This window comes from Cryptomeria japonica, chromosome 11, assembly GCF_030272615.1.
Source record: "Cryptomeria japonica chromosome 11, Sugi_1.0, whole genome shotgun sequence".
In the NCBI taxonomy this organism is placed as follows: Eukaryota; Viridiplantae; Streptophyta; class Pinopsida; order Cupressales; family Cupressaceae; genus Cryptomeria; species Cryptomeria japonica.
This window is the reverse complement of record NC_081415.1, coordinates 232,741,276-232,766,772: the sequence shown is the minus strand read 5'-3', so window position 1 is coordinate 232,766,772 and position 25,497 is coordinate 232,741,276. Positions and strand designations below refer to the sequence as shown.

Below are 25,497 nucleotides of genomic sequence, written 5' to 3'. Positions count from 1 at the left end.
TCGACATAGTGATTCATATCATCATTTGGAGTTGTGCATAAAACAATGTACTTGCATTTAGCCCACCAAATCATCTTTCAAGATAACTACATTTGTTTTCCGAACTTCTTCTTTGATTGCACCCACATAGTCAGATCATTACCAATCAATTTTTCTATGTTTGCATCCAATCAATTGCTATGCAATTATGGTGATTGTTAATGAATATCACATCCCTTGTAATTTAAATATTGTAAAGATTCATTAAAAATCTTTCAGATGCAATTCATTACATTAATAAGTGCATGCAAATAGAGGAGTTCAAATTTGCCCCTATATCTAAATTTAGAGATTCTAGAGAAACAAATAGTGACAATGTTTTTGATGCCCTACACAACAATGGAAGGTCTGACCTCTTTCAAGGCCCCTACTGAAATCTCAAACTAGAAATGTTTGCTTTATCTTCCACTTCAAAGTTCAATCTAATGATATCAAGGAGTAGATCCCTATGTACAAACTAATATTGAAGTTCAACAACAAATAATAATTGATACTTGTTCACTTGTCCATCATAATCAAGTATCCTGTCAACATTCCTGACTAATTCAAAACTCCAAAATTCTTGCCCATCTTAGCCCCTACAATATTAAGCATTATTGTCCTCATTGATCACCAAGGGTAAAAATAATGGCTTGGCAACTATTATTTTCCTCGGCATAACTTAATAATAAGTACATCTTGCCTTGAATGCAATGCCATGGAATGTCCCCTACTAGGAAGCTATCAGTTTCCCAATAATTAACATATATCATTAAATATTATTATGCCTTGAATTAATATTTTGAGATTAGAGAACATCTAATCCTTCATAATACAATCAATAACAAATTATATTTAGGGTTTATCCTTATTACTTCCCTAACCCTAACGAAGGATGGGGAATTATTGTGCTATGGCACTTGGAAACCAATCTACAAGCAAGCTCCCTCAAGGTTTCAAGAACACAAGTCCTTACCCCATCTTGGGACTTCTCCTTCAAAGTTTCAAGAACACCTGTCCATGCCTCATCTTGAGACTTTTCCCTCAAAGTTTTAGGAACATCTATCCATACCCATCTTGGGACTTGCTCGTCTTGTGAGGAATTACTTCGCCTCTCCCTACATAAACCAATGTATCCTCACGAAGGCATTAGCAAAAGATCAAGGACTAGGCTATGAGTATACTAACTTCTCATGTATTATGAATATAAATGAAATTTAAGTACGAATGTCATACATATTGCAGTCTATATTAATAGTACTATTAAAATCTCAATAAGAGCATTATCAAGCTTCATATATTAAGCATACATATTAAGCACATCCCCATGCATACCACCAAGAACAAGGATGTTACTGCTTGTAACTTAATAACAAATCTGATCTGATCAATGGTGATGTCCACTGGAGGCTTTTGAATCTTTACTTTATATCTCTCAATGTGAGGGAGAGATCACACCTCTTCATCATGTATGCCCTTTGGCAAGAGACACACACTTTCACCGTTAGCACCCATTGAAAGAGTGCAACTCTTCATTATTTCTGCCCTTTGAAAGGTACACAACCTTTGACAATCAGAAATGCACTTCTGATTCCCAAATTATCCCCCCTTCAAATGAGTTCTCCTCTCTTTTATACCTCAAATGAGTTCTCCTCTCTTTTATCCTCAGATCTGATTATGGATTATATTCATATAATGATTACAACACTTATCTCAAGTACTTGAAGATGTTTGCACTTAGGGCTGATAAAGTCTTCAACAAGTCTGCACTTTCATAAGCATCAAGTCTGCCCCCTTTAACACATCAAACAGCAATCAGGTCCACACCCTAGATCTGCACTTTATTGCATCTTAAGTCTGCACCTTTGCTTGAGACTGGACTGCAACCTTGGCACCTTGAATCTAGAACAGTTTGCCCTCCTTATGATTGTATTTGCACTTGATATTAGCACCTTTAATGACAGATATAATTCGCAAATCTTGCTTCTTCAAGCTTCGCATTTAGACAGATGTATAATTCGCATGAAAGGATCCTGTGAGTGAATGATAATGTGAAGTTGTCACTTATTTATATGTGGAGCAAGGTCTTAGTTAGGTCGGCTTTGCTTTAAAATTAACTTTTATTCATTACTTTCCTTTTGAGCGAATTGCCTTGATAGGATAGGGTCGGCCCTATTTTGTGGGAGCACGTTTGAGTGTGGCGTGAGGAATTAGGGAGTGTCATGGGAGATAGGGCCCAGTCCTACACGTTGAAGGAGGGGCCAGCCCTTTGGGCGGATTCCAATGTTGCCTAAGGCAATTGGAATCCGCCATTCCTTCCTAATTACAATCAACAAAAGGCACATTACTTGTATACTTTAGTATTCACCAATAGACACACTATTTGGGATAAGCTTATCGATTGGAGTTAAGGAAAGCACTAAAGTAGGAAAAGATTTAATAGTGTGAGTGCAACTTCGTGCATAAACCTGCCTAAAATCCATCTTTTGTGAGAAGCTACAGTAAAATTACTTAAAACCATAACCTACCTCATCAAAAAGATGATAATACACATGTATATAAATTCCATAAAACTATCATAACAAAAATTACATTTCTACTTTTCAAAACCCACTCTTCTCTTTTTAACCTATGGGATGATGATAATGATTTTGCAGGTTTAAATTTCTGGTTTTAAGGGTTTGAAGCTACCTATTGAAAATTGGATTTGTGTCATCATGCTTTCAGTGTTTTTTGAGAGAAAAGATGAGAAAGGACTAAATCAACTCTTCAAGTTGTAAACTTCCTCAACAATTTTGGTATCCCAATAGTGAAAGCATTATTGTGTGAAACTCAAAATTGGTGAATAAAAATCCAAAACAGATCAACTCTCTGGGACTCTTCGAGTCTGAGTATGAAACTTGAAAACCTAAAATTTGAGACGAATTTGCTTATTTAGAGTAGCCCAGTTCTTTGTCCAGTTTTGGTCAAGTTCTTTTATCAAATTCAAATTAGCTTGGTGTATCAGTCTAGGCAAGTCCAAGTTTTTAGCTAGTAAACTGTAGTTGAAATGCTATTTTGATTTTCTAAGCCAAAAACAGTCCCTTGCCTCAACAAATTGTGATTCTTAATTTTCCACTTTGGCAGAAGCAACAGTCTTTTCTTTGTATGCATTAGGTTGGGCTCAGGCTAGTTTTGGACAGTTTCTGAATGCATCCCTGGCTGATGCAATCTTCTATTATCATTTGTTTTGTATGGTTTCCCAACTTTCACCATTCATACAATGTGCACGGTGTCAAGTTTGTTTATCAATTTTGCACTACAGGATGTCATTTTCACTTCACAAGATTGCAGAACTCTCCCGATTCTGTTCTTCAGGTATTTGCACTCTTGTATTGTTGGTAAACAATCTTTTTGTCCATCACCAACACCAAAAAAATATGGGAAGGCAATGATGGCATAGGGTTTGGCACCTGGGATCATAAAAACTGGCATTAGAGAAGGCCATACAGGCATACATGGCCTACCCATTCTTGCATTGAGAAGGCTGAAAGATTCTTAATTGGCAGGCCCAGCTATTAGCAGATCTGTAACTGGTAGGAGATAAGTAAGACTGCTAACAGATGTAAACAGTATTCCTTTGGGAGGCAAATCAAAAGTCCAGACCAAAAATCAGCATATGTATGGGATTTCATGTGTGTCCAGAAGTAAACTTTAATATTGCAGAGGTTGGTAGCTGCACGGAGCATTTTGGCAAGTTAGGGGTGGTTGGTGAATGCAAAGTAGTCTGGCTGGCAGAAAAAAATGTCTTGGCATGGCCCAAAATTTCTTGTAACAGTCATGTTGATGTCGTATTCCTCCCTAAATGTTATTTTATCTTGGTTTTTACCTTGAACAAAGCAAGAGAAGATGCTCTGCTGTTAGGTCCACAGAAAATAAATGGAGCTGAAGTTTTTTTCAGGCTGGAAACCTTTCGTCTCTCCTGGGGTAGATTTGGATGAGAAGATGGAAATATGGGTAAGGTTCTATAGTCTTCCCATAGAGTTCTGGAACAAAGGAGAGCATTAGAAGGAATTTGTAATGGGGTGGGCAGAAGTTTAGAAGTGGATAAGGAGGCTGTATATTCTTCCCATGCGATCTGCCTCTTCACAAAAAAATATTTTCTTCTCAGAAAGCTTTCTTCAAGTGATGGAATATGAGAAAACACCTTTAAAATGCTACAGTTGTCATAAGATTGGGTATCTAGCCACCTCTTGTAAAGAAGCAGCAGTTATGGTTATAAGGGTGAAAGTTTGGCAGATAAATAGGTTTCTTCTGTAAGCAAAGATCTTCTTAATCATAGGAATTATATGTGGTTTTTCACTTAAGGCAAAAAGGCCTCCAGTTTGGAAGGATTTCATATCCTCCACTGAGAATAGGAGTAACAATAAGCTCTCAAAACCAATTATCAGTGAGAAGGGTGAGAGCTCTAGGAGGGTAAGGCAGGAGCCTCTTCAGGCAAATCCAAATTCAGGGCCAGCAAAGGTATCAGAGGGAGGAAAAGCCATACACGAAAATTTATCAGAAGTGTTGGCAAACATGAAGTTGCATTTAACACACATGCTTTGTATGCATTTGCTTTAAAGGAAGAAAAAAAATATAGCAGGAGAAGTTTCATCTACCATGATGTAGGATGAGGATTTTTCAAAGGTGTCTTCAAAAGAAGTGCCTGGGAAAGGCTTATGGAAGGTATTGCAATCTTGGAGTCAGTATGGCAAGCAGCAAGCTTATCTGAGATGAAAAGGAAGGGAAGGAAACCTCATAGGAAAAGTCTGCAAGGGGAAGCAAATCTGATTATTGAGGAGGGCTCTCAGAAGACTATTCAATGAATGCTTACGTGAACAAAGGAGAAACGCCCCCAAGGTGGAAAATGAAAGTATTTTCTTGGAATGCAATGGGCCTGAATACCCCTAGCAAAAGAAGACTAGTGAAGCATGAATTGGCCTGTCTAGCTCAGAATTGGCTTTTCAATAGGAAACCAAAATGCCTGCAATTAGTTTTTTACATTGGCAGAGTGGTAATATAAATCTTGGCAGGATTTAGAAGTTTATGATTCTGGTGCTTCAGGCAGCCTATGTATTTTATAGAATCCTAAAAGGATGTTGGTGAATCACATTTCAGCCTCAGTTTGTTTGATGGTGTGCTCAGTCCAATCACTGCAGAAAGATACTGTGAATTAACGTGTGAATGTGTACAGACCCAATAGTGTGGTAAGAAAGAAAGTACTGTTCCCAGAGATTTCAAAGCAGTTAGAGGACTGGGCATACAGGATCTTTTTCTTAGCAGGCGATTTTGATGCAATAATAGGCCCAATGGACAATAGGGAAGGTTCTTCAAAGCAGTCTCAATCTCAAATGTATCTGAATAGTTTTATTGTCAATTTTAATCAGTTATATGTAATCCCAAAGTCAGGAATATATACTTCGACAATAAAAGGAAATCCTTCTAAATATAGCTACAAGACTTGATATACTTCTTTTATCCTCCAGAATGGTTATTAAGGCCTTGGGACTCTTCAGCAATGAAGATATTAAAATATTTGGTGAAACCGGGTTACGCGATTCTTAGAAAGCATGATATTCCCCAAGAGGACTGACCTGTGAAAATGATATGAAAGAAAGCAGCTCCACTGAACTGTTATGTGCTAAGTTGCTGAATCATGGTAACTTTTGGGCGATTCCGGGTCTGAAACGTACTGCAATCAGATTCTGAAACGAATGTCCTGTGGGTACGTCCAGGGTTTGTGTTTTTAGATGCCGAAATGTTTGGTGATTCTAGTTTGATCTTTTTGATATTCTTAAGACCTACAGTGCTGATTAGTGAACTTAGAACTTATCTATCATGAGATTCAGTTTGATCTTTTTGATATTGAAAGCTGAATTTAAATTAGTATGGTAGGTTTCCAAATTTGAAATTTGTAATGGTTTTGTTTAGCATATGTATTGGTATATGACATTCTAAACTAAATTCTATTTTTTAGCTACACACACACACACACACACACACGTATGTATGTATGTATATGTACATCTCTATATATATGTGTGTGTGTGTATATGTATATATATGTGTCTATATATATAAATATATATTATTTTTGTATGAACATACCATAAACGTACCCAACCCCCTAAAAAATTTCTGCCGTACCGGCATTTCATACCCACGTACCCGTCCCTCTTCCCATATCCAATTCGGCAACTTAGGTTATGTGCTTGTCTGGCTTGAAGGGCTCAATAAGATTCTAACTTTGGATTATATTAAAAAAAAGAGGGTTCCAAGGACCATCTAGATTGTGTTTGTTTGATGGTGTGGTCAGTTCAATCACTGCAGAAAGATACTGTGGATTAATGTGTGAATGTGTGTAGACCCAATAGTGTGGTAAGAAAGAAAGTACTATTCCCAGAGATTTCAAAGCAGTTAGTGGACTGGACATATAGGGTCTTTTTCTTAGCAGGCGATTATAATGCAATAACAGGCCCAATGGACAATAGGGAGGGTTCTCCAAAGCAGTCTCAATCTCAAATGTATCTGAATAGTTTTATTTTCAATTTTAATCAGTTAGATGTAATCCCAAAGTCAGGGAAATATACTTTGAGAATAAAAGGATATCCTTCTATAATATAGCTACAAGATTTGATATACTTCTTTTATCCTCCAAAATGGTTATTAAGGCCTTGGGACTCTTCAGCAATTAAGATATTAAAATATTTGGTGAAATTGGGTTATACGATTCTTAGAAAGCATGATATTCCGCCTCAAGAGGACTGACCTGTGAAAATGATATGAAAGAAAGCAGCCCACTGAACTGTTATGTGCTCGTCTTGCTTGAAGGGCTCGATAAGATTCAGACTTTGGATTATATATAAAAAAAGAGGGTTCCAAGGACCATCTAGATGTGTTTTGTATGAAAGAGAGGAAGAGTCAATGTCATGTCCCCTTTTTCAAATTTAAATGCATAATCATTAATGAAGTAAAACGAATTACATATAGGCAATTACATTAAGATGTTTCTAAATGAAACAATCGAAAGAAGAACTGAAATAGAAACTATCTAACTAAACTAACTAATACTAAATGACCATTAAATAATAATTAATTACTAATACCCTCCCTAAAATGGTCATCCCATCAACTACACCAAGATGCCCCCTAAATTTTACAAACTTGTCTAGGCTTAGAGACTTGATGAGAATGACTGCAGTCTCGTCCACAGTTGGAACATACTGCAAGATAGCAGTTCTATCATCAACAAGCTGACGAATGAAATGACAATGAAGCTCAACATGTTTGGTTCACTCATGGAAGACTGGATTCTTGGCAAGTTTCAGCACCCCGTGATTGTCACAATACAAGGGTGAAAGCCCTACTTGAGACATTTTCATGTCAAAAAGCATCCTTCAAAGCCAAATTGCCTCACATGCTGCCTTAACAGTTCCCCGATACTCTGTATCTATCAAGGAAAGAGCTACTGCTTGCTACTTCTTACTAGTCCATGTGACTGCACCTATGCCAAGACTGAAGACATACCCAAAAGTAGACTAACTGTCATCAACAAAACCTGCCCAATCTGAGTCTATAAAACCAATCAGCAGAGGATCTTTGCTTTTGTTGTACAAAATGCCAAAGTTAGGTGTCCCTTTAACATATCTCAATACACGCTTTGTTGCAACCCAATGTTTTGCTTTAGGGGCTATCATGAAACAAGATATGCAGCTCACAACATAGCTAAGATCAGGTCTAGTGGTTGTAAGGTAGATAATACTGCCAACTAGTTGCTTGAATGCCAACACATTCACCACAGGTGAATCGGATTTGGCTGATAGTTTCAGCCCTTTCTCCATAGGTGTAGATGAAGATTTGCAATCTTGTATCCTAAAGTTATCCAGCAAACTCTTGGCATACTTCGACTGAGAGATGAAAATGTTGCCATCTATCTGCCAAACCTCTACACCAAGACAATAATGCAGAAGTCCCAATTTGTCATATCAAATGCCTGACACAAGTTTTGTTTGATTTGTCCAAGCAAGTGTTCTCCACTACCAATAATGATGATCTCATCAACATAGATGACAAGAAAAATGGTGTCATTACCAGCACACTTGACATACAAATTGGGATCCGAAGGACTTCTATGAAAGCCTTGTTCAACCAAGTATTGATCAATTTTAATGTACCACGCTCTAGGGGCTTGTTTTAGGCCATAAAGAGCCTTTACCAATCCGCATGCCTAGTTCTCTTTGCCTACAACCTTGAAACCTTGAGGTCGCATCATGTAAACCTCTTCCTCCAAATCACCATTGAGGAAGGCACTCTTTACGTCCATTTGATGGACTTTCTAGCCAAACTGAGCTACAATGGCTAGAACTAGTCAAATGGTGCTCATCTTTGTTGTGGGAGCAAAGGTTTCCTCATAATCAACTCCTTTCTGTGAGAAGCCATTAGCCACCAACCGAGATTTGTATTTATCAAGTGTTCCATCAGCTTTATACTTCACTTTATAGACCCATTTGCAGCCAATGGGTTTCTTCCCAGGTGGAAGATTTGACAAACCCAAGTGTTATTCTTCAGAAGACTATGATGTCCAACTTCCATAGCCTTTCCCCATTCAAGTATTCCTTTTGCCTCTAAATAAGTCTAGAGCTCATAAACACTCTGAATGTTCGCCATAAGAGCAAAATTAATTGGGTTCTTCTTCTTGCTCTTGGCTCTAGAGGATCTATCCTCAACAAGCTCATCATCTCGCACATCACCGATAAGCTTTTCCAACCACTTAGGATGACGAGCAAAACTATCTACTTCCAAATCAGGTGTAGCAACATGACTTGGGCTGCCTGGAATTAAATCATCTTGATGCTAATCCAGGATTTCTTGAGGGAACTCTAGTGTTACAATATCATGCCTTGGTGATTCCACAACTTCGGGTTCAGAATCATTAGAAGCCCTCACTTTAGGTGAAGCTAATTGAAGCCTAACACCTATATTTGTTTTCTGCAGAGGTTGATCTTCGGGATGCCAGATGGCAGAAGTGAGCTGAAAGGGCCCACTATCTTCATCGAATACCACATCTCTACTGAATGTGAGATGGTCAATGTCTGCATCAATCAGTTGTTAGGCCTTATGATTGTCATTGTAGCCTGCAAGCATCAACTTCTAACTCTTGGAACCCAACTTTGTTCTCTTGGCAACAGGTATCCAAGTATATGCAGTCAAACCAAAAACCCTAAGATGGCTGATTTTTGGTTTCCTCCCAGACCAAGCTTCTTCAGAAGTCGTCATCTTAACGGCCTATGTGGGAGACCGATTCAGAAGGTATACTTCAGTATAGACTGCTTCAACCCAAAATTTCTTAGGCAATTGTTTTCAATCATACACTAAGCCATCTCTATTATGGTTTGGTTCCTCCACTCAACAACACCATTTTGTTGAGGGGTATAGGGTGTGGTAAATTCACGCTTGATGTAGTGTTTAGCACAAAAGTTTGTGAATTAAATGGAACAAAATTCACCCCCATTATCTGACCTAAGAGTTATGATTTGATGTCTTGACTCTTTTTCAACTAATGCTTTAAACTTTTGAAATCATTAAAGACATTTGATTTTGCTTTGAGAAAAAACACCCACATTTTTCTACTAAAATCATCAACAAACAAAAGAAAATACCTGGCACCAGTGACTGATGTTGTATTCATTGGTCCACAAACATCTACATGAACCAGCTACAAGACCTTGGATGTTCTCCAAGCTTGTCCATCAAAGAATGGAATTCAATGTGGCTTCCTTGCTTGGCAAGCTCTGCACACACCATGTGTTTGTTGCTGAATATAAGGTAAGCCTTCAACTAGATTCTCTCGAGACAACTATGAGAGATATGATATGTTGAGGTGCCCATACTGTTGATGCCAAAGAGTGCTTATGGAAGAACTCTTCGCAGCCATTGCAACCTCCAAGACTCTCTAGTATCAATCAACCTATACAATCCATGATTTTCGAGGCCAACAACAATTGTCTTCGTGGACTCCTTATCAATAATGTGGCACTTGTATGCACTGAAGATAACATCCAACTTAGACATTATCACATCATCTGACTGATAGATAACAAATTAAGCTCCATGCCCAGAACATAGTATACGTTGAGGAATATAAGATTCCTCCCATCAGATATAATCTCCACATTGCCCTTGCCGACAACTATATACTCTTCACCTCCTCCAAAGATCACTGAATGGGAGCAAATCATGTACTTCGTGAACCAATCTCTTTTGTGCGTGAAATGTTGAGAAGTTGCAGAATCAATGTACCAGGCAAATGATTTCACCTAGTCTACTAGTCTTTTGGCCATAAAAGCATAAAAAGCACTCTTGCTCACTATGCTCCAACATGGGCCTTCTGTTGAGACCCTCCCTGGTTGGATTTGCTTGTCAGCCAACTGTTTGCGATACTGCTTCTTCATGTGGCCAAGCTTACCACAGTACTGACATGCGACAACCTTCTTGGAGCTGCTCTCAGGTTTGCTCTGTCCTTTTGGCTAAAAGGACTTGCCTTTGCCTTTGCCTTTGTCCTAGGCTTTGAAAGTGAAGGCTTGATTTGCAAGTGATGATTCGCTGCTGGTCCCAAACTATTGTTTCCATCTTTCTTGCTTGAGAAGTTTGTTGCACAGTTCCGGAAACTTGAGGTCAACATTCGTGGATGTAATGTTGAGCATCTCAATAATATGTTCATATGAGCGTTGTAAACTTTTGAGAGTGATCACCACCATGTCTTCTTCCTCCATCTTGCAAACAATAGCTTCCAGTTGATTGCGAATATCCTTGATCTTCGTAAGATACTCTTGTAGAGACATCTTATCGTCCATCATTATTGAAAATAGCATGTTCTTCAAAAAGAATGCTCAGCTCTTGTCTAACGTTTCATGGAGATCCTTCAGATGCACCCAAATCTCCGAAGCTAACTTGCCAGACAACTCTTGTGGGAGCATGTCGTCAGTGACTGACAATTTGATGAGCATAACTGCTTCCGTATTATGCTCATCATACTTGTCCTAATCTTTTCCTGCCACCCTTGGATGAGGAGTCATATCTAGAACAACTTGGTCTAGACACCGATATTCAAATATTGTGAGCATGCACTATTTCCACGAGTTGTAATTTTTGCTGTTGACTCGCTGATTGTTCTCCAACATGATGTTGGTCAATGGCGCCATCCCTCCTGCTTTCCAATGCACAAAAAATGAGGCAAACAACTGCAGCAACTAAAAGTGACTTTTCTATTTCGAAAAACAATCAAAAAACCTTGCACGGAGCCCGAGGCACAAAGCCCAAGGTGCTTGTCAGAAAAACCCCTAATTTTAATATTTAAAATCAGTCAAAAAAAAAACAGTTGCAAATGTAAAGGCCCTTATTTTATAAAGATCGCTGCAAACCCTAATGCAAATTCAGAAATCCACGATCAGACCCAGAAACCCTAGGTCGCCATGCTGAAAAAAGCCAAAAAAAAATGTTTGAAATACGACACAAGAAACCCTAGTCGCAGATAAGAAAACCACGATGATCTGCAGAGAAATAGCTCAGAAAAAAATGAGATTTTGTCAGAGCTGAGAAATCCTGCAGAATACTCCCGCGATTCAAAAACACCAAGTGCAAAGAAAACTGCGAAACACGTGATTAGAAGAATCCGCGAGCACAGGATGGACTTAAAAAATGGACACGGGTGCAGCAGCCGGCACAGAAAATAAACACAAACTGTCACGCGACCTTGATCAGAAACCCGCAAAGAAATCCGCTTTTTTTTGTTAAAAAATCAGACTCAGCAATGGCGCAATTTGATGATCGAATGCCTTTGCGATTTCGCAAACAAAACCCATGATATTTCAAACTGAAGAGTGCTCATGGAAAAAAACTGCAATTCTGCTCTGAAACGCTCACACGATTTTGTGGACAAACAACCCAAATCCGCAATTTCGACATAAAACTCACACAACCTAGGGATTTTAAACTTCAAAAAACCCTCGATTTTCTCTTTTTTTTTAAATCATTAAAAAAACTTATGAAAAAATTTTAGGATTACCCATGAATTATATTTTTATTAATAAATTCGCCAAAAAATTCCAAGTGGCTCTGATAACATGAAATGGTAAATGCATTATCATTAATGAAGTGAAACGAATTCCATATAGACAATTACATTACGATGTTTATAAACAAAACAATCAAAAAAAGACTAAAGTAGAAACTATCTAACTAAACTAACTAATACTAAATGACCATTAAATAATAAGTAATTACTCTAATAAAAATAATGTTTATATTTTTAGGTTGAACTCAATCCACTTTTACTTTTCTGGGAACTTAAATAATATTATTTGAATAAATTAAAACTGTATTTTTTTTATAACACTTGATTATAAAAAGGATTTTTAATACTTGGGGAGATAATAAAATAAAATAAATGGAGAGACAGAATAGTAACTATGAAACGAGCACTATTCCTCAAATTAAGTTATCCTCTTTGCATCCAATTTTCAGATTTGAGCAGTCTTTCAGTCTAAGGCATCCAAAGACGACAACCCTTGGTTTGTTTGGGGTTTGAGAGGACGAAGACCCTCTTGAATTCCACATTTGGGATCAAAGATGAAAATCCTTGTTTCCAATCTTGCATGATTCAATCTGGGAATCACAATTGTGCTGCTTTGTGGTGGGTTTAGATTTTACCTAAAGTGTCACAACAGTGTTTTTGGCAAGCAAAAAACATCATTTCATCACTGACGAATATTTGAGGGATTATATATTGAGTTTCAATTTTTTGGTGAATTTTTGGGCATCATAAAGGGCTGGATTTGAGTTGTTACAGTCATACCAGCTGCTGGTTGAAGTCATTGGAAGGTTTTGGCACTATTTTTGGAGGTATCCCAGCTGCACAGAAATTCATTAATTATTTTTCAAGGGTGACAAACCATTTTTTGAGATATTTATTGCTGATTTGGGAGGCACCAGCTGTGAGGAGAGACCATACATACTTTTTTGGCACTTTGAGGTCGGATTTGTGTTTTTAGGGTCTGATCTGCATTACATCAACAGCAAGGAAGTTAAAAAATAGTCCATTGTAAGCTTCTACCACAGCCATACAAATGTTGTACCAGTCCATACAGCCCTTAACCCAGCTGGATCAGCCAACCATACCACTCCAATAAGGTCTATGTGAGTTTAAAATTGTAATTTCTGATTTTGGTTTTAGAAATTTAGAGAAATTTCCAGCTTGCAATCATTGCAAAAATCAATAAAACCAGATTTGATAGTTTCCAAAATTATGTTTGAATCTGATCTGAGCATTTGAAGTAACCTAGGGTTTGTACACAATTAAAGTTATCAAAATTTGGTTCAGAATTGGCTTATGAAGTGTTTGAGGGTTTGATCAAGCATTTTCCATCATTATTTTCATTTTAAATTTTCAGTTCACTGTTTGAGTTTGTTTCTTGTTTCAAAAAAATCAGAAAATATTAAAAAATATAAAGGGGGCATTACAGTCTCCAGGAGATCAGATCCTTCTTTATTGCTCCTATGCAAGAACAGTCTGGGTAGCAGCTGTGGCGAAATTGGGAATATATTGGGACTCCCCAGCCACAGCTAATAATCCTTTACAAGTGGCCAACAGGCTCTTCTAATCTGGATTTCTTTCGGAAATGGTATGCAGCTGCACATTTTGGGGATTGTGGTTGGAAAGAAATCATAAATTGTTTAGAAGTAAGAATAGCATTTGGGAAAGGTGTGATGCCAAAATAAGTTTTTCAATTTTCCCTTATGCTGAGCCTTGTATTTCAGAATAATAAAATAACCTCTCCTGAATAATGATGAAAATATTTTTTAAGTTGATGGGATATCCTGATCGCACAATGGCTAATGGAAAAATTTAATAGAACAAAGGAGTGTGTGGGAAAATCCAAAAGTTGGCTTTATGAAATTCAACTTTGACAGGGCAGTGAAAGTCAATCCAGGCCCAGTGGGAGCAGGTCCTGTAAAATGAATGGAGGGTAATTTTGTGATAGTTGACTCTTATTATCTTGATTCTAAAACTAATAATGTGGGAGAAGCAGAGATAGTTCTGGAAGAAATTAAATTGCCAAAATCAGTCAACTATTCCAAAGCTCCAGGTGGAAGGGGGACTCTCAATTCATCATAAATAGATTCAAGGATAGAGCGATTAGAGACTAGAATCTCAATAATAGACTAGATGAAAATAAAACAATCGCTTTGAAAGTGTAGAATTTTCTAATTGTGCAACAGAATGTAGCAAACTCACTGATTCTTCAGCAAACTGTAAAGTGCTTGAATCACCCTTCGCAGCTAAAGTGAATAGAGATGCTAAAGAGTCGCCAATAGAAATCTTTCTCTAAAATGATCAAAATATTGCTCTCCCACAACCACTTCCCACTTTCAGATCTCCATCTAATCATAGCAATTAACAATTGATGTTGAAGGTGTCCACCAAAGTCAGGCAAACAGAGTCTTGTTTCTAGAGGTTTGCAGCAAGGATATAGTGCTAGTGATAGTCAATATGAGAGTTATCCTGCATAATCAAATTCTTTATGTAGTCAGCGACCACACCACCACAGAGCTTGGTAGTGGTGGCCTTTGTAGAGCACAGTTAAAGGACTCATCAGAGACTGGTGTATATATCATTGAATATGACTTGTAAGTAATGGCAGCTCAATATGTTCTGTAGCTAATTATAAGTTTTGCAGCTTTTCTTTTTCCTGATGTATTAGTTTTTGTCATGCTTTGTGGTAGCCTTTTGACTGCAGCTATGGCAATTTCTTTTAGGTTTTTACTCTTAGGGAGCAGGCCCTCATAGAACCCGCAGCCATTCTAGCAAAAAGAAAATCATGCTCTTCTCAGCTTCATATTCCCTATTGTTGATATTAAAACATTACATGTATTGAGTTATTACTGAGGTCATACATAAAGAGATATATTCTAAAACTAACATGTAGACAACCAACTCAACTTAAGTAGAAGAAAAACTGGACCATTTGGGCAAAACAAACACAATGAGAATGGAAAGTTGCAAACCTGCTACGAAGCCAGAGAAAAAGAAGTTAACCCAAGCAAAGGTCAATGTCTACACAAGTAAACAAAGTAAATTTAGGTCAGATTGCATGCAAACCAAATTCACCTTGTCAGATATAAATGCATTAATAACTACCTGAGGTATTATCATTGACAGGTTTTTTTTCATCATATCCATCGCAAAGTTTGGATCAGAAATCATCTGTGCTTGCATATTTTGCCCCTGACCTTTTGGGACATGTAAAAGTCCATTTTCCTGCAAATAAAAACAACCAATACCCAATTATCATTTGATGTCACAAAACCTTTGCTATAGATTTTGGAATTATAGGGTTTCACATATAGCGGCACACCTCGTTACTGTAGTATGTCCTGCGTGCGCGAAAGGACCTGCCGGGGATCAAAGGCGCCGCGGCCCTCAAACTCCTGACTCTTAAAATTAACTGTCTGTATACCAAACACAAGAAAGAAATGAATATTTTTATTTCATAAGCGCTGAGATTTTGGGAGAAAATATGGAATTTAAGGGCTTACCCTTCTTTAACGACTTTGACATCGGGAAGCTGGGAAGATTTCATAAGTCTTGATACGAAGTAACGTAGGATGCCGATCAAAACCATAACCACAGACAGAGGCACCAACACCCAATTTCTGATCGCTGTATCCAACACCAAATCCTCTGCCATGGCTTCGCACTTGGCCCTGCGTTGATCGCCTTTGTGGGAAGATCTCCCGATTGTATGCTGAAAGTTTTTCTTTATAAGGATTTGGCCTTTACGATCTGGTGGATTTTTATTATTTTTATTTTTAAATAAATTAAGAAGACGAAATTAAACATATAGCGAAGGTTCAATGAATACAATTAACAATGTAACTCCGGTTAGTTTAAATTTGTAATGGACTACCTCGAGATCATAAGGCAACTAGTAGGTTGTCATAAAAAAATATAAAAATAATAATGAATAAAATATTTATCAAAAGTTAATTACATATTTATTTACATGAGTACAATAGTTTTGTTGATAACAAAGAGAATATACATGGATAGGAATTTGCATACATTGTATAGCAAATTTGTATTGAGTAGACATTTGTTCATGCTGAAATTGCAAAACATGTTACTTGATTTGGTATTCTTTTTGTAAAATTTATAGGACTAAAAACAAATTTCCATCCAAAGGAGTATGTTAGAGTAAAGCCTTAGAATGTCAATTTCATGGTGATAATTGTCAAAAAACACGACATTACATCTATTATGTCAAATATGCTTATAATTATTTGTCTAATAAAATCTGTGACCAAGTTATTATGCATTCCAAAACCCAAAATGACTTCTTTTTTATTCAAAGAATAATTAAATATTGCAAAAAAATTATTGAGCATAGAAAACCACTATTTTTTAGCATATAAGAAGTCTCAAACTATATGTTTCATGCTTTCAGCACCCTGGCAAAATGGGTAGTTAGCTTGTTGAACCATAATACATTTCAACCTATCTCCAATAGGTAGTTTGTAATGTATTACTTTTCGAGCCAACACTTGAGTGTTAAAATTATTTGCAGATTTCCAAATTGAGCATAACTTATTCCAGAACTTGGAATTAAAATTACATTTCCATTTACAATTTAGTTGAGGAGTGGGGGGACCAATTAGGAAGAATATGAGAGTACAACCTCTTCGAGGGAATGCGATTGAAATGGCTAAAAGGCAACCATCGCAATCCTTAAAAAATGGCATTCCCTTGGAGTGCATAGCTTCATAGACAGTTCAAGAGGGACTAGAGAATGGGCAGAAAACACAAAATGTTTATACTTATTGTTCAACCCATAATTTGCTTTGATAGCGTCCCATGAGGCCCAACTAAAAGCTTTAAAATCTCATATATCTTTAGATTGTTGAAACCCTTTTTTGTATAAATAAAAAATATGTTTTGGAAAACTAATAGCGAGTGGTTGATTATGGTATATGATGAGTTTATTCCACCATTCTGAAGCTAAAGCAAAACTAAAACCATGTTGCAAAGAAGAGTCATTCCAAATCAGAAACTTATAAACCTTTTGTCAAGCTTGTCGTTTGTCAGGCTTGCCATATTGACTATAAAGGAAATGAGACCCTGATTTTAAAGAAGGGAGACAAAAGTAATTTATCTAACCAATTGACATCTTGCCATTTTTTCTTGACTAAAGCCTCCATAATTTAGTGTCACACTAAGATTTTCCAAGGTTCATTTCCACTGGCAACTCTAGTAATCCATTTAGCAGCAATACATGTTCCTGTTGGCATTTGTGCAGAGTCTGTTGACATGATGATATTATGTTGTCATTGATGTCAATATGTTGGAGAGTGAACCGGCAATATGCTGAAATGAGAACCAATACAATGTGGTGAACCAGTATATGTGCAAAAAACTGAACATGAATATTGAAGCTAAACAGTTGGCAAAGTGAACTGGTATAGTGGTATAAACCGGTATATTGAGCAATAGGTGAAGTGGTATGTTTGTCCAAGAGAACCGATATGATGAAATGTGAACCGGCATATGGAATTTCTCTATGAAGACTTAACATGGTATGACTACCGGTTGGTAGTCTTAGCTTAGGGGTTTCCGGTTGAAGTGTTCCAAGCCTGTGTGATTCAACCGATGACATCGTGTGATGAGTTAGAGTTGAAATGAAAATCAGATCATGGTGCCATGTTAGTCTTGTGCGCGTAAAGGATCTTACATGAAGGAGATTGATCCTATCTACCTCGGGAATGTGCAAAGTCCCTGTAAATGGTGGAGAACGCGTGATGGGTTATAGCTTCCACGAAACGGTGGAGAACGAGCGATGGAGAATGTCTCGAGATATGTTCAAGACCGTTGCATTCAAATGCAAAGTGTTCAATGGCCAGGATTGAACCGCCTAAATTATTGAACTCAAATGTTTAGGGTTTAGGGTTTATGCTACCGACCTATCTGTTTCCTATAAGGTCGATGTTGTGTTTCATGCTGAGGTTGCTGGCAAATGGTGTGTGTGTATCTAAGTGCAGAGATACGTGATTCTTGCCAGACCAAATGAGATAAGAGGATTGATTCCTGCATAGTGTGTGTGCAGAAGGAAGGTACTTAAGCAGATCTGCATTAGGCATTGAGTGCTATTATCAGATCATTGTAATACTTGTTGATCTTTAACCACTTCAACAGTTGAAAAATCCCTTAATCGGGTAGCTTTAATCAGCTTGTTGTAAATCCTTTAACAGGGTGACTCAAACTCATTGAGTTCTTGAAATCCTCTAACAATGTAACCTCTAACAGGGTTTAACCCTTAACCGAGTATTTAGCCATCCCTTAACAGGGTGATCTCTGATAGGATCAGTTCCTAGCAGAACCTATTGTAACAGTCTTTAACCGAACTAGGCTCCTAACAGAGCAGACTTCTAAAGAGTTCAAAAGTAGCTTGTGGGTATTCATCCCCACCGTGGCTTTTCCCAATTGGGTTTCCACATGAAAAATATGTGTGTCATGTGTAGTATTTTTCATGTGATGATTTAAGTGATTTGTGTCTGAAGGTAAATCATGCTAAGCTAGCTGTTAATTTATTTCTGATAATAGATTACCTATTCATGCATAAAGGTGAAATGGAAGTGTAGTAGTAAGTTGAGTGGAAAGCTAAGTGATTAACCGGTTAATGCTTGTCACAGTCATTCTTAGCTTTACCGGTTGCACTCTGTTTCAGACCGGTGTTACTGTCTGTCAGACATTTGCAGTGTTTGCAGTCAAACTAGATTGGGAAAGGTTTTTGTGCCTATACTGATTCACCCCCCCCCCTCTCAGTATGGTTTGGTACTTATTGTTCATCATTGAGTTATCAATTGGTATCAGAGCGTCCTCCAGGTCCTCTGTGTTGTAAGCTTAACCGCTTGAGGGAAAGATCCTATTGTAATGATGAAGAGGGAAGGTCCAAAGTTCAACAGAGACAATTTCAAAATATGAAAGGACAGAATGAAGATTTACATCAGAAGCATGGGTGCTCAACACTGGAGCTATGTTGAGAATGCTTTTGTTATTCCTACCGGTACTCTCACCGATGATCAAAAGAGAGAAATACAGGAGAATGGGCAAGTCATGGAAGCCCTAATCAGCAGCTTATCTGACATTGAGTTTATTGATGTCCAGGATAAAGATAATCCCAAAGAAGTATGGGACACTCTTGAGAGTATTTATGGTGGGGATGAGCATGTAAAACAAGCTAAGGAAGAAAGCCTTAGAGGGAAGTTTGAAGACATGTGGATGGTTGAAGGTGAGACCATTCAACAGTATGGAATAAGAATCAAAATTGTTGTTGGAGATATCAAGAGTGCAAGTGGTAAAATGGAAGATTCCACTGTGGTAAGCAAAGTTCTGAGATCCTTATTACCGGTCTATACAATAAGGGTTGCTATTATTCAGGAGTTGATATCAATAGACAAGACTAAGGTATCCCTATAATCCATCATTGCAAAATTGACAGCCTATGAGCTAAATAGTTTTGATGGTAGTGTTCAAAAGACTGAATCAACTTTTAAAGGTTTTGTTGTACCATCTAGAAAAGGAAAAGAAGCGTGCACCAGTGGTGAACCAAGACAGAGCAGAGAAATGGATGATGAGGAGATCCTGATGGAATTTGAAGCTCTTCTTGCCATGAAACTTCCCAAAGGAACCGGTAAATACAGAGGTAAGCTCCCTTTGAAATGCTTTTCTTGTAATCGGATAGGACATATTGTTATAAACTGTCCTAATGGTGACAACAAAGACAAACCAGAGAGGTTCAAGAAATTCAAAGGAGGAAACAGGAGAAACTGTTTTGTTGCAGTTGATGAAGGTGTCACAGATGAGGAATCAGAAGATGAAGAGAATGAAGATATTGTGTTTGTTGCAGTAAAGGAAGATGTGTCAAACAAGAAGGCTCTTGTCTCCCGCTTTGATAATTCCAATGAGTGGATTATTGATAGTGGTTGTTCTCACCATATGACTAGTGACCGGAGCAAGTTTCTATCTTTGGAAGAATATGATGGTGGTGTGGTTCATTTTGGTAATGATGCACTATGTATGGTTAAAGGAAGAGGGTCAATCTCTCTGAATGGAAAGAGTAGTGCTGACGATGTGTATTGGGTGGAAGGTCTCAGACACAATCTATTGAGTGTTGCCCAACTAAATGATAGTGAACTTATTCTGGAATTCAAAAATGGAGTGTGCAAAATCAAAGGAAAGAATGGTGAATTGACGGTCACCGGTAAGCAGACCAAAGGTAACTTATTTCAGATAGATGCAAATGTAAGTACATGTCTTATGGCTAAATTTGATAATAGCTGGATATGGCATAGGAGACTCTGCCATATAAACTTTGATAACATTGCAAAGGCCAGTAAGACCAAGGCAGTCAGAGGATTGTCGGTGCTGAGCAAACCGGAAAATCCTTTGTGCAGAGAGTGTCAACTGGGGAAAATGTCTTCCTCAACTTTCAAAGGTAAATCTTTCACAACAGACAATTTACTTGATCTTGTGCATATTGATTTGTGTGGTCCTATGAAAACTAGGAGTGTACAAGGAGATAGGTATTTCATGATTCTGACTGATGATTGCTCAAGAATGATGTAGGTCACATTCTTGAAAGATAAGTCTGAAGCTTTTGGAAAATTCAAAGCTTTCAAAGCACTGGTAGAAAAGGAAAGCAGTAGAAGAATCAAATGCCTTAGAACTGATCAAGGAGGAGAGTTCACCTCAAGTGAATTCAACAAATATTGTGAAGAGAACGACATCAAGAGGCAACTGTCTGCCCCCTGGACTCCACAGCAGAATGGCTTAGCAGAGAAAACAATCAGACTGTGGTTGAAGCAGCTGGAACCATGTTGATCCAATTAAAAGTTGCTCACACCTTTTGGAGAGAAGCAGTGAACAATGCAGTATACACAATGAACCGGGTACTCATCAAGAAAGGAAAGGATAAGACTCCTTATGAGTATTGGACCGGTAAGACACCAGTGGTAAGCTACTTTAGAATGTTTGGTAGAAAATGTTATATCAAGAGGAGTGAACATCAAAGCAAGTTCGATGCAAAATGTGATGAAGGAATATTCCTAGGATATTCCACCAAGAGCAAAGCTCTCAAATGTTTCAACAATAGGACTCAGAGAATTGTTGAAAGCATCAATGTTAGAGTTGATGAAAACTCTGGAAAACCTGAGGAAACTGGCAGTAAGCAAGTAAGAAATGAACCAGTAGTAACCTTCTGGGAACCGGTTGCTAATCAGCCAAGTACCAATAACAGTGTCCCCACACCGATAGATGATGATGCTGATGAAGATGAGGATGAAGAAGAAAAGCAGGAGGAATCAGTCAAGAGCATTCCTCGATATGTCAAACTGAATCATGATCCAAAGCAGATCATAGGAGATAAGGATGCAGGAATCCTTACAAGAAGAAAGGTCAAAGAAAATTCTTGTATGATCTCTGAATTTGAGCTTAAATCATTCAAAGAGGCACATAAAGATGAAGACTGGATCAAGGCAATGGAGGAGGAACTTAACCAGATAGAGAAGAATGGTACATGGTCTTTGATACCCAGACCGGAGCATAAAAATGTCATTGGTACCAAATGGGTTTTCAAAAACAAGCTGAATGAGGATGGTACAATGGTAAGGAACAAAGCCAGACTAGTGTGTAAAGGATATGCTCAAGAAGAAGGAGAAGACTATGGAGAAACCTTTGCCCTAGTAGCCAGATTGGAAGGAGTTTGTATGCTTCTTGCATATGCAACTTTTAAAGGATTTAAGGTATACCAAATGGATGTAAAGTCTGCATTCCTAAACGGAATACGTGAAGAGGAGGTGTATATAGAGAAACCAGATGGGTTTGCCCTATCAGAAGACAGTGACATGGTGTGTAGGCTACATAAAGCCTTGTATGGACTAAAGCAGGCACCTAGAGCATGGTATGAGCGATTGCACTCCCATCTTGTGAAGATTGGATTTGAAAGAACAAGTGAAGATAGCAATATCTACTTGAAATCAGAAGGAGATCAAATTCTAATCTGTGAAGTATTTGTTGATGACATCATCTTTGGAGGTGATGACAAGATGAGACATGAATTTGTTGATGAGATGAAAAAGGAGTTTGAAATGTCACTCATAGGGGAGATTAAGTTCTTCATTGGACTGCAGATTCAACAAATGAAAGATGGAATCTTTATTACTCAGTCCAATTATGCCAAAGAGGTGTTGAAGACCTTTGGCATGGAAGATAGTAAATCAGTTGGTACACCAATGGTGACCGGTTGTAAGCTATCAAAAGAAGATGATTTAGCAGTGGTAAATGAGAAGGATTACCGATCAATTATTGGTAAGTTGCATTATGTAGTGCATAGCAGACAGGACATTGCACATGTAGTGGGTATTACCTCTAGGTTTTAGCAAAGTCCCAGAGAATCCCACTTGGTAGCAGTCAAGCGAATTCTTAGATATCTGAAGGGAACTATTGACTATGGGTTATGGTATCCATACAATAACGATTTCAACCTGAAAGTGTTCACAGATGCTGATTGGGCTAATAATGTAGATGACCGGAAGAGCACAACTGGTGGTGCATTCTTTCTTGGTGGTAGACTTGTCTCGTGGATGAGTAAAAAGCAGAGTTGTATCTCTTAGTCTACAGCAGAAGCAGAGTATGTTGCAGCCTTTATGAACTGTACCCAGACTATTTGGATGAAGCATGTATTGAATGGCTTCAAAGTTCCTGTATCTGAACCGGTAAGCATATTTTGTGACAATACAAGTGCAATCGACATTTCCAAGAATCCGGTTTTGCATGCTAGAACCAAGCACTTTGAGCTCAAGTATCATTTCTTGAGGGAAAAGGTTCAGAACAAGGAGGTTGTACTGGAACATGTTTCCAGTAAGGAACAGTTAGCATATATATTCACCAAGCCTCTACCAAAGGCTTCATTTACCTATTTAAGAGGTGAACTAGGTGTTAGGGTTTCAAGCAGATCCAAAGCAAATATGAACTAACAATTATATGCAGATTTAAATACAAAAGATAAAGAAATAAAACAGGACACAAATAACACAGAGATTTAACGTGGTTCACCCAGAATGGGTTACGTCCACCATACACAGTCGTCCAATCTTTCTTATTATCCAGCAAAAATAGTACATCAACCTTACAATGCCTTAAGCATCCCAGTCGCTTATAACATGCGTTTTTAGGGCAACAAACAAAGTCAGCCTTTTTAGGGTTTTATTACAATGTCAATTTTCATCAATAAAAAATGACAAAAAAAAAATTTCTCGGGGGCTCCCACCCCCGAACCCCTGCAAGGATACGTGCTGAGTGTACAATACTTTGTTGATCAGTCACCACATTTCAACAATCTCCCACTTGGAGACTGATCAGGCTCCACACCGAACAATCTCCCACTTGGAGACTGATACTACACGACACCACTGTACATGCAACATCCGCTGGATAAAACACTAGGACTCGACTGGTATAAATTCCACAATTATCAATCAAGAAGACCAACAGAAACTGATGAAGAAATCAGCTTCTCCTGTGGAACTGCCTTCGTAAACATATCGGCAGGATTCTCACTTGTGTGAATCTTCTCAAGCCGTAATTGATCCTCCTCCAAAACAGTCCAGATGAAGTGGTACCTAAGCTGAATGTGCTTTGTCCTTGAATGAAAAGTAGAGTTCTTCGCAAGATGAATGGCACTCTGGCTATCAGTATACGATGGGCTATCCTCTTATGTTTGACCCAATTCCTCCAGAAAACATTGCAACCAAATCATCTCCTTGCTGGCTTCTATAGCAGCAACATACTCAGCTTCAGTGGTTGAAAGTGCAACAACCTTTTGCAGCCTAGAAATCCAACTGACTGCAGTTCCCCCTATAGTAAAAAACATACCCTGTAGTACTCCTTCGTGAATCAATATCACCCGCCAGATCAGAGTCAACAAATCCACTCAGAGCAACATTAGATCCTTTGAAACATAATACCTTCGTAGTAGTTCCTTTCAAATACCGAAGAATCCATTTCACAGCATTCCAATGTTCCATACCCGAATTACTCATAAACCTGCTCACAACTCCCACTGCATGTGCAATATCTGGCCGTGTGCATACCATTGCATACATCAGACTGCCAACAGCTAATGAATACGGGATGTTAGACATTTTATTAACCTCTTATTGTGCCTTTGGGCACATCTCCTTAGTCAATTTGAAATGACTAGCCAAAGGTGTACTAATTGCTTTTGCATCCTGCATGTTAAATCTTTTCAACACCTTCTTTATATACTCACTTTGGGACAAATTCAAAGTTCTATTTTTCCTGTCCCGTGTAATCCTCATATCGAGAATTTGCTTAGCTGCACCCAAATCCTTCATAGCAAATGACCTGGCTAATTTCTGTTTAAGATCATTTATGTGTTCCATGTTAGAACCAGCAACAAGCATGTCATCAACATAAAGCAATAGGATAATATAACTACCATTATCCAATCTCTTAAAATATACACAATGATCAGAATGACATCTATGATAACCGTGTTCAGCCATGAAATTATCAAATTTTAAATACCATTTTCGGGGTGCTTGCTTTAGGCCATATAGACTTTTCTTCAACTTGCACACCAAGTTCTCCTTACCTTTGACCTCATATCCCTGTAGTTGCAACATGTAAATTTCCTCCTCCAAATCTCCATGGAGAAAAGTTGTTTTCACATCTAATTGTTCAAGATGTAAATCATCTCTAGCCACAAGACTAAGTACAGTTCTAATTGAAGTCATTTTTACAACTGGAGAAAATATGTCATCATAATCTCTACCCTTTTTCTATGCAAAACCTTTTACCACAAGTCTGGCCTTATATCTTTTCTGACCTCCTTCCTCCTCCTTTAGCCGATAAACCCATTTGTTAGGCAAGACTCTTTTTTCTGCAGGTAAAGGGACTAAGTCCCAAGTCTTATTTTTCATCAAGGAGTCCATCTCCTCTTTCATGCCTAGCTCCCACTGTTGTTTGGCATCTACCTACATTACTTCTTCATATTCTTCTAGTTCACCAAAATCCGTTAATAAAATAGAATACAAAGAAGGAGAAAATCTTTCAGGGGGTCTACTTGTCCTTGTAGAACGTCTAACACTTACAGGAGTTTGTGGGACAATCTGTTGTTGTTGAGCATTAGGTACCTATGGCATTTCATTTTCAGGAATCCCATCCAACACCACATATTCTTGTTTGTCCTGTTCATGCTTCTTTTCCTGCATCTATTCTTTATACATAACCTTCTCATTGAATATAACATCTCTACTTCTAATTATTTTCTTATTTTCAAAATCCCATAACCGACAGCCATATTCATCTATCCCATATCCAATGAA

The 25,497-nt window shown here is 37.9% G+C and overlaps 1 protein-coding gene across 1 annotated transcript in view; it reads right to left on the bottom strand.

Annotated features, from left to right (window-relative positions):
• Positions 1 to 15,872, bottom strand: part of LOC131063959 (uncharacterized) — a 38,557-nt gene extending 22,685 nt beyond the window's left edge. Inside the window, exons 1-4 of the mRNA XM_057997964.2 lie at positions 15,634 to 15,872; positions 15,453 to 15,546; positions 15,236 to 15,355; positions 15,103 to 15,151 (exon numbers count right to left, since the gene is read on the bottom strand). Of these exons, the coding sequence (XP_057853947.1) occupies positions 15,103 to 15,151; positions 15,236 to 15,355; positions 15,453 to 15,546; positions 15,634 to 15,785 (415 nt within the window). The 5' untranslated portion in view covers positions 15,786 to 15,872. The remainder of the gene's footprint in view (positions 1 to 15,102; positions 15,152 to 15,235; positions 15,356 to 15,452; positions 15,547 to 15,633) is intronic.
• Positions 15,873 to 25,497: the final 9,625 nt, after the last annotated feature.